At 42.3% G+C, this 10,322-nt stretch overlaps 1 protein-coding gene across 1 annotated transcript in view; it reads right to left on the bottom strand.

Annotated features, from left to right (window-relative positions):
* Positions 1-920: 920 nt before the first annotated feature.
* Positions 921-10,322, bottom strand: part of LOC146550454 (bromodomain and PHD finger-containing protein 3-like) — a 9,844-nt gene continuing 442 nt past the window's right edge. The window contains exons 2-13 of the mRNA XM_085259837.1: positions 8,809-10,318; positions 8,408-8,564; positions 8,141-8,272; positions 7,493-7,621; positions 6,912-7,224; positions 4,845-5,138; positions 3,559-4,161; positions 3,132-3,213; positions 2,957-3,045; positions 2,762-2,856; positions 2,515-2,669; positions 921-2,237 (exon numbers count right to left, since the gene is read on the bottom strand). Coding sequence (XP_085115963.1) covers positions 2,054-2,237; positions 2,515-2,669; positions 2,762-2,856; positions 2,957-3,045; positions 3,132-3,213; positions 3,559-4,161; positions 4,845-5,138; positions 6,912-7,224; positions 7,493-7,621; positions 8,141-8,272; positions 8,408-8,564; positions 8,809-10,318 — 3,743 coding nt within the window. The 3' untranslated portion in view covers positions 921-2,053. The remainder of the gene's footprint in view (positions 2,238-2,514; positions 2,670-2,761; positions 2,857-2,956; positions 3,046-3,131; positions 3,214-3,558; positions 4,162-4,844; positions 5,139-6,911; positions 7,225-7,492; positions 7,622-8,140; positions 8,273-8,407; positions 8,565-8,808; positions 10,319-10,322) is intronic.

Raw genomic sequence — 10,322 nt, 5'->3', positions numbered from 1 at the left:
GCCTTAATTTCTTGTATCAAAGATTTAGGAAGGTGCTGGAAACATTCCTCAGAGATTTCTTGTCTGTATTAACATGATAAGCAGCATACATGTAGATTTCTTATCTATACATCCATGATGTGAATCTTCTGTTCCACCACATCCCAAAGGTGCCTTATTGGACTGAGATCTGGTGACTCTGGAGATTATTCGAGTACAGTGACCTCACTGTCATGTTGAGGAGAAAGGATGGATCCATGCTTTTGTGGGGTTTACACCAAATCAGAAGGGGTGCTTTTCAGGTCTTTTCTTAATTTTGGTGAGCCTGTGTAAATGGTAAATAAAATGGTCTGTATTTGTATAGCGCTTTACTTGGCCCTAAGGACCCCAAAGTGCTTTACACTATACACAATCATCCACCCATTCACACACACATCCACACACTGGTGATGGCAAGCTACAGTGTAGCCACAGCCGCCCTGGGGCGCACTGACAGAGGCGAGGCTGCCGGACACTGGCGCCACCGGGCGAGAACTGTAGCCTCTGTTTTCTGTACTTAACTGACACAAGTGGGACCCAGTATGGTCTTCTACTGCTGTACGGCTTCAAAGTTTGGCGTGTTGTGTGTTCAGAGATGCTCTTTTGCATATCAGGTCACTAGAAGTGGTTATCTGAGTAACTGCTGCCTTCTAATCAGCACGAAGCAATCTGACCCTTCTCCTCTGATTTATAGTTCTTTTGCAGAGAACTAGAGGATTTCTTTTTTTTGGAGGGCCATTCTTTGTAAACCCTAGAGATGGTTGAACTTCAGCAGGCTGCCATGTGATTGGTCAATGAGATAGTGTCAATAACAAGCAGTTGAACAGGTGTACATAACAATGAATGCTTTATCGATCAGTATTAAATAAGAAGAACACAAAACTCCAGGTAAGTATCCCAAAAGCTTTTTTCTTTTTTTAATATAGAATTTATTTCCCCAAATAAGGAAATACTGGTTACAGACAAAATATTTGGTGAGCAGGTAAAATATGCAGGTAGTACAAGCTTATGAAGGTGTATTTGTCCATTTGATAAAATAGGGCACTCTGTAATAAATAGAATCCTCTGGGAGGTGGGGACAGCAAATGTTGGTCTAAAGTAAAATCCTGAAACTAAACATGTGATGTCATCCATTTAAAAATGTTGGCTGCATGGTTTTAAATCCTCACGCCATTAAATAAGATTTTTGTCAACTTTAACCAATATAGCTTTATTTCTATAGTTCTGTCTTCCATAAATAAATTATTTCTCTCTGTATCAAAAAGAGAATACAAGTATAAAGAACAACGGCTCATTGTGTTGTATGCCCAGAACGTACGCACACATACACGCACACAACACAGTTGAAATTACATCAAAGACAAGCTAAATAAACTGCAGCAAGTCAGGAATTATTAAATCTCCACAAATATACACAGCCTGGCTTTGTCCCTTGTGGGTTGATTGAAATACGCATTTTAAAACGGCAACATTAAATTAAATTCAGTTTGATAATACACTTACATATGTACACAAAGTGTGCCTTTATAATATACAATTGTCTCTGTAAAAGATTTAAATGTAAAAAGCTATTGTATAAAAGATGGCAGTGATGCATTCATTAGTCTTCTGCAGCTCATATAAATATATCAAATCTCTTCTGACTACTTGATTCCTTGGCAGCAGTAGCATTATACAAAATAGACGGGAATTCTTTTACATCAGCACATCCAGGAGGAGTAAGCAACACCTCAATACAACCCTGAATGGGGAATTTACTGCAGCAACACGGGACCTAAAGGTAACTTCATTCACGTCAGGAGTTCCACCTCCTCAACAATGACACAGAGGCAAACACCAGTCCTCTGTGTGTCAGACACTAGTGGTTTGGTAATAAACTACAGTCCAGGACTCGGTGCCACGGCAACCTCTTTTCGGACCACAGTGTGAATATGAATTCGACCGGCAACAGGAACAGCTCCACCTGCTGCTTTAAGACCAAAGAGAAAATGCATATCGGCCAACTGTGGGTGTACACAGTGCTCACAGAGGCCCCCTACAGGTACCCGGAAGCCACAAAGCCGTGGCTGTGGCTCACCCGGCTCTGGTGAATCATGGCGCGGTCGTATGCCACTTGGACAGATTTGCGGATGCTGGACTTGCGACCTTCCATAATGCGCAGCTTGTCAGCTGTGTCATCTACGCCCAAGGGTGTCACCTTGTCACGCGGAAGCCACTGCCTACAACACCCATGACAGAGGTTAGGATTATTATTACAGCCTTTTATCAAGAGTGATAAAATCTTAAATCTTAATCTTAAAAATAAAATTCAAATCTAAAGAATTATCTACAAACAATTTTCAAATTATTTGTAAAGACAAACAAACTTTCCACCATTTGTCTTTTCATCACATGATACACCTGTGGAAAATGTATCAGGTTTCACTAACCAAACACTTCTGACCTCCATGTGATAAATGGAGCATTGCATAACAGCAATGTTTATGTTAAACTCACCATGTCCGCTTGTTGTCAAAAAAAAGCACCAGGTAAAGTTTCTCATTCATCTCCTCCTGCCGCTGCTCCCCCAGACACAGGACATCTTTGGGTGGGACGGGGATCGGCACCCCATTGTGCAGTAGGCCCTCCTCAGGCATCTCGGGGTCAATGATCTGAAACAAACACAGCCCAACAGGGAATTTAAGCTACACCCTGAGCTGAACGCTCATATTAAATAGTGATATTAAGTCAGATCAGCAATTACCAGAGCAGGATATGAGGGATATCCCCGACACTTGGCCCAAACCAGGTCCAGTGGTTCCAGCTCCATCTCATCCTCTGATGTTTGACTACTATTGCCTGTCAAACAACAGTGACACTCAAATTAGTTCAGCGACTAAATAAATAATCAGGACATAAATGCAACTTAGCTTCAAGAGAACAGGAGGGAAAAAAGTACCGGTGTAATCCGAGTCTCCGTTGATGATCTCCAGAAAGGGGACTTTAGAAAGAGCCGGTTTCCCAAGGCTGCGTTTGGGTGGTGAGTTGCTGTAATACAATACATTATATTGTAATTTTATTATCAGTTGTTAGCAAAACAAACCACAAAGAATACCAGACACACAATGTCTTACATTTCTTTGTGGAGAACTGGGCAAGACCTAAACTCCAAGTCGGATCTGCTATCTTTGTGCGTGTTAAAGCCGTTGGTCAATCCTGAAAGTAAGAGCGAGAGCAATCAGAACAGCAGCAGATAAGAGCCAAAGGAGCAGGAGGGGAAGTCAGAAAAGATGACATATAAGGAGCACTTATGTCTGCTCTTGTCTCAGTTATATTGAAATCCATTAGACAATACAGGGCTAACTGTCTGATCAATCAGGTAGACCTAGGAAAAAAAACATATTCCTATGCTGTGATCAGTGCATTAGTAGCTAATAACAAATGTACAGTCAGCCCAATCCAGAAAATGTGATCCCTTCCAAGCGAGTCTTTAGGTGTCACTTCTCCTCTCTGAGCAGAACACTTTAAACTTAACGTCAGTAATCAAGCAAAGTTTCTCACCACTTTCCAGCATGTGATTTGGTGTCTTCTCTGGCTCACTATCTGAACACATGTCTCGACTGGAGGTCCATAGTTCATTAAGGTTGGGGGGTCCTGGGCTCTTCTGTGGGGTTCTGCTTGGAGTGGTCAAAGGTGTGGAAGATGGGGTGCTGGCTATGGAATTGAGTGCTGAAGAGTTGTTACTTGTATTCTCGTCTTGTGGTCCATTCCCATTCAGCACAGGATTGTCTCGCACTTTGAACAACTTAGCTCCATTTTTTGCCTTCTTAAACAGCACGGAGGTCCGTCGCCCGACTCCCCCCGTCGGGGGCCGTGAGGTGATGCCTAGCTCTGCCAGACCGTTGGTCACTGTCTGTCCTTCACTGTGCAAACTGGGACGTGGCAAAGTTGACCGCTCTTGTGCGCTAATGCAATGAATGTTCTCTGTGGTGCCGTTTGAGAGGTCACCGTCCATCTTAAGGCGTTTGCAGGAGTAGCTGGGGGACTGGGGCTCCCCTGTGATTGGCCGCAGAGTGGGAGGCTCAAGAGGTGTGTCCCCCTGACGTGGAGGAGGAGCCGGCCCTGTAGGTTCCAGTGTCGGGGGCGAAGCGGGTTTGAGGTCCTCTGAAAGGAGAGGAAACGAATGATATTCCAATTCACTCAGCATTGGTTTTAAATGAATCTCCATTTAGTATGTAGTGTGATGCGGTGGTGCAGTATTCACACAGGAAAATGGTGTCACTCTGTAATGATTTACACTTCATTCCAACACTCTAACCACAGTCCAGAGGGAATTGACAGATTCTCTAGATATGGAGGACCTTATCAAGACAAGTGAAAAAGTACTTTGCTCTCACAACTGTACACCATCAACATGGTAACATGGTAGTATCTTTCGTTCTTTACTCAAATAGCAGGAGTTCTCCTGCCATCTTCTATGGTGACACAAGACTGTTTGACTAGACTAGCCTTTAGTCAAAAGTGGGATGATATGGCATGACTGCATGTGGCCATGGAGAGTGGTGAGTCCATGAGAGTGATGTATAGAAGAGGTGCAGACATAGAGTTCACTGGGAGAGAGGATTTGTGAGGCAACCATGGCTAACGAGACTCTGTGGGCCCCTACTTACTAGACTGGAGACAGTGGGGTGGTTGGGGTTGGTGCGTGGGGGGGACCCTGGCTCAATTACCTGAGGACAATGTTCCGTTAGCTCATGTTCACAACTGGTCTCATTGAAAAAAAGTGGCTTTTTAAAGGTTCATGAATTGGCAATTTAATATTGCTGTAAGTCTCTCTCAGTGCCCACCTTTGTCTGAAGATGTGAGGCCGTTATCTGCCTTGGCGTCTTTGTCGTTGTCCTCCTCATCTTGCTCATCATCATCCTCTTCTTTGAGATGTCCATTGTGTAGGATGTGGCGGTGGGACTGGCCCTGCCTGCCCGTCCTGATGCTGTTGATTTCGCGACGAAGCAGGCGGATTCGTCGAGTTCGAGCACCGCTGCATCGCATCGATGTGACAAAGTCCAGCTTTTCCAGCAGCTCCTTCAGTTGTTCTTCCACTGTCATATGCAGCCGGTTCTCTGGATCCAACACGCTGTCAACTGAACACAGCAGGGAGTTTGGTTAGCGCCCAAACAGACACTTAGGTACAACATGATAATAATACTTCAATGCTGACATTTCACAAAGATGACCAGCCAGGCTTGTTTTCTCAGAGATCTCAAAGGTTAAAAATTTCCCCTCTTTGCAGTGCTATTTCTATTTTATTCTGAATAATTATTTAGCATGGACACCACATATATTGTACATGATAGAATGAATACAAAACTCCTTTTCATCTGTAGTCCCTGGTCTATGATTTGCTTAAACATGAGTCAACTACAACTGAGTATAAAATGTGAGAAATACTAATTAAACCATCTCTTCCTCCAAACTCATATCCATCTCTATCAGTCGATGTATAAACTGTTGAAAAAAATGAATAAACTGACTGTACCGGCAGCTTTTAAAGGAAAATATTTTCCTGCATGTTACTAAACCCATTATTTGATAATGTAAATTAATAAACACACCATTTAGTTTGTGTTTGGCTCACTTGCATGTCATATATTTTAGTATTGACTGGATTATTAAACGTCCAAAAGCTTAAAAATCAGACCAACTAACCAGAATGTAAAAAATACAAAATATCCTACTATGAAGAGTTGTTTCAGTTTCCACTGCCAGCACTACACTTAAGATAAGAGATAAGATAAGATAGAACTTTATTAATTCCTCGGGTGGGTTCCTCTGGGAAATTCGATTTCCAAAAAAAAGCACAGCAACGACCGAAGTTACAGTTACAGAATTGTTTATATATATATATATATATATATATATATATACACACACACACACACACACACACACACACACACACACACACACACACACACACACATATAAATACAGAAACAAATATAAATAAAATATACAAAGGGGATAAATAGAATAGATAGGAATAAAAAATAAAAAATAAAAAAATCATCTTTCTGCCCAAGAGCTCTCTATTTTCCTGGAACTTCATCAACTACTCAGCAATTATAAGTACTATGAAGCTTTGCGAATATATTTCCAGGTTTTCAGCAAATGTATTTTAAGCCCAGCAACTTACTAAGCCTAGGAAGAAATAAAGTTCAGTCAATAAGTTTAGCAAATGAATCTTATTAGCCTACTATTCCAGTTAGCACATAAAAACAGTTCAAGATTTAATAACACTATAAAGATGTTTACAAAAAAAATAAACAAAAAACAATTACCGAACCTTTTTGCTTTCAGTTGTTTAGCCAGTTATCTGTCCACTTTTCATGTATTAAAGTAGATTGAACCATTCATATCTTCAACGTGATCAAAGTCGACTTTGATTGGATACTTTTCTGACTAACTTATTTTCCTATTATAAAATGCAGGAGAAAAAACAACAACTAACGGACTCTAAAGATATATTTGTACCCGGGATGTTTTCAGCTCTCGGGCATTACAAAATCTTTGGTTAAAACCCTGATAACTCCTCATTTCTGTTGTCAACTACACCTTCATTACTTAGATGCAGTACGTATTAATATTGCTGTTGTAGCAGTAGCATTTACTGTTATATAATGGTTAACAGCCACAGTGTGTACACTGTATACACAGAATAGTGTGTACTCTCTACACAGTGTTCTCTTAGTAAGGTGTTACTGGTATTTAAGCATTAACATGTTACAAAACTAGAAAATCTGAATATACTGACAAAAAAACAACCTAATCCTTTGGCACAGAAGAAATAACAGACTGAACACACACAACAGCTTCCAAATCACTAAAGACAGACACAGTATGATCCTCTGACTCACCATCCTCCCAGGTGCAACTGTAAAAGTTTCTTTTCTGGGGTGACTCTGGAAAGTGCATGCCAGTATCTAGGTCTAGCCCAGTGTTGGTGGCTTGTCGCTGTGCATGTCGTAGTATGGCCCCTCCAAGGTCTCGAAGACGTAGTGCTGCTCGGTGAAAGACAGTGTCCTTGGCATTGTAAAGAAGGCAGTTTGACACCATCAGGTTGAAGTCGGCCTCCAGGTCAGCCACTGAGCGGTAGGAATGACTTTCTAGTTTAGAGCGCATAGTGGAAAAGTCCATAGGGTGGCTAATAAACTCAAGGTAATCGGGGACCTGAGGACAAGACAGCACGAACGTTATCATCAGAATGGATGCATGTTTTAAACTACAACAACATCTGCACTGTGCAAAAAAAACAAACAAACAAAAACATGTAAATTCTTGTAAACTGTACTGTTACTGTTTTGTATAATTCTACTAAATTCTCAGACAATATGATACAAGGAATTGAACTATATGGGGAATGAGGAACACACTTCCTCTCACTTTCTGACACAATGTAAACTGTGTGCATGCGCATCTGTTATAATTAATGTCTGACCTCCTTGATGTCCACAGGCTGTGTAAAAATCTGGGCTGTGTCCTTCTCCTGTAGTTGGTCCAGAGTGGAGCGTAGCAGAGCCAACACTGGGGTCAACTGCATTTCCAGAGCTGCCTGGTGAACTTTGACCTGCAGTTGACAGAAGACATGTATGTGATATTTACGCAGAAATTGCAAATCTAAAAAAGGTTAGGCTAGACAAACAGAGTGATCTGATTTAATGTTAACCAACCAAGAAAATGTTTTTATATATAAAAACATTATAAACCTTTTTTCAAAACAGAAATCTTCCAACAATCAATTCATGATCCATACAAAACTGGGTGACCAGTATCTCATATGAATAGCTTTCCTTTCGGCTCTGCCTCCCTATCAGTTTATAGCAGCCACCTGTTTATTATCATGTGGCAAAGACATGCCAACATACAATATACACGCTATAGGACAGGCCAAGAAAAAGCAGATTACCCAAACATAACAGAACTAAAGATTACACTGGAGAACTATTTAGGTAACTGCATTTTGAAGGTACTTCAGATCTTCATTTTGCCAACATTTTTTTTTTTAATTCAAAATTTACACGATGAACTCACAGCGTTAAATATGAAGCATGTAAACCAGTGAGGGTGGTTCATCTTTGTAAGTTACCTGCTCTCGTTTGAGTTTCTCTCTCTTGCGGATGAGCTCCACTAGAAGTCTGGCTTTTTCAAGGTCATGGCGAAGCTTCTGCCAATATCTCAGTGCGTCTCTTGCTGCAGAAATCTTCTCATCCACTTCAGGCTATAAAGTACAATTCATTTTAAAGCTTCTACAAACTATAGTTAAACATATTAAACATCAAAACATATTTAAAGGCAAACAATGATTTTAGAAAAACAGCTACAGAGTGTTAAGGCTTCATTTCTGTGCTCTTACCTGTTCAGTATTCCTTTGGGACTGGATGTTAGAGTGCAAACGCCGAACCAGCGGCACACCGTTCCTCGACTGTCGCTTTAATAACCAGTATTTATAAAGCCTCTGCATGAACTGATTTTTCTTCTGCAGAATAATTCCTTTACAGATGATATTCAGCCTATATAACAGAAGGAAATGCAGTATTATGTTACTATCAATATGCCAAACATCAATTCAGGCTTCTCACTGTAGAACGTGTGAATTATGGTTATTTGAAATATCAACTAGATCAAAAAATCTCCAACAATTTGCTGCTTTTGATAAACTTTGTTTTATCAGATGTTCAAGCTAACTGCAGAAGACAATCTTATTTTGGGGAAAAAAGGAAAAAAAACAACAACAAAAAAAACAAACAACCTAACCTGCTCGTGGGTATCTGAGGCACTGTCACTTGTGGTGATGCTGTGTGTTGGGATGTTGAGTCTGAATTCTTTTTCCCCTTCTTTTTATCTGTCTTGGCATCATCGTCAGACTTTCTGCCTTTTTTCGGTGTTGTCGGACCCTCAGTGTAGGCACTCCGTCCTCTGCTCGCCCTCCCTCTGCTGCCCACCACTCGTCCCTCACTCTCATCATCTGACCCAGTCTCTTGTCCTGGCGGAGAATGGGCCTCACAGAAAGCAGTCTTCTTAACCGAGAACATAGTCCCGTTAATGTTTGTTTCTCGCACAGGTTCTATCTTCATAAAGAGCCCAGCACGCTGAGCGCATGTAACATGAAATGCAGTGTAACAGTTGGCTTTATGACACTGAATAGATGCACCACGACCCTTCTGCTTACACAGGCAGCAAGTCAGTTTCCATCGTGCTGGGGGAATGTTATTAACTCCTTCCACTGGTTCCAGAAATACTGTGTTAGCAAAGCAGACCTCGGGGATCCATATAGCACAGACTACATGTGCCCAGCGGCCATCACTCGTTTGCTTGAATGCGCCGCCACGGTTTGGACACAGAACACAGTCAACAGGTTTCTGAGGGGACTGAAGGCAGCAGCGGCATAGCCACTGACCCTCAGGGATGTAGGGCACTCCGTAACATTCCTGGTGCACAGCCAGGTTGCAGGAGTCACAGAAGAGGATGACGTTGCTGTTGAGGCACTCGTCATCCAGGCACACGCAGCAGAAGGCATCATCATCAATAGTGCTTTGAGAAGGCGCTCGGCTTCGGGCTTCCAGATATGCCTCCTCCTCCAATCGGTCCACCAGCCGCTCAAACGTTTCTGCTGAGACAGTTGAGCAACCCTCTGATGTCCGATCAGCGTTGACCATCTCCAGCCAGGCAGTGTCCTCTTCGTCCATGTCATATTCTGCCTCAGTTTCCTCCTCAGCTGAGGTTTCAATATAACGATAATATGCTGCTGGCAGAGGAGGGGCCTCAACTGGCGTAAAGGTTTCCAGCACTCGAAACTTAGGTTCAGGAAGGGTCATGTGATGATACTGTGATTTGTTTAGCTTTTCCGGTGATGGCGGATGAGAATTGGGGCAACAGTTCTTGGAGGATGGTGGCGACTTATTAGAGGAACATTTGGGGTCTTTCCTGCGGCTTCGTGGTGTGACAGGTTTGCGGGCTGTTTGGGCACTGCTGGTGGGAGGCGATGACTGCTCACTGTTCTCCTTGTTGCTGTTACACTCACTAATGTCCTGAGCCATCATCTCATCTTCAGTAATGACTTCCAAAGGCTCCAGAATAGAAATTCGGTGAAGCCTACCTTCTAGTTCCACTTCAACCACCTTCTGGGCCTGGGCATATGTCAACGTTTCTCTGCTTGGAGAAGCTTTTAGGCTGTAGGGGGATGGTGATCGTTGACGGGCCCCCCCACGCCCGCCAAATGTCCCATTTGACTTTCTCACATCTCCACCTCCTCCGGCCACTTGGCCTTT

The sequence above is a fragment of the Mchenga conophoros genome, linkage group LG20 (assembly GCF_057382185.1).
Source record: "Mchenga conophoros isolate Kocher_MC1m ecotype Shallow Benthic linkage group LG20, M_conophoros_male_GT1.1, whole genome shotgun sequence".
Lineage (NCBI taxonomy): Eukaryota > Metazoa > Chordata > Actinopteri > Cichliformes > Cichlidae > Mchenga > Mchenga conophoros.
Note: the sequence above shows the minus strand (reverse complement) of the source record. Positions and strands in the feature narration are given on the sequence as shown.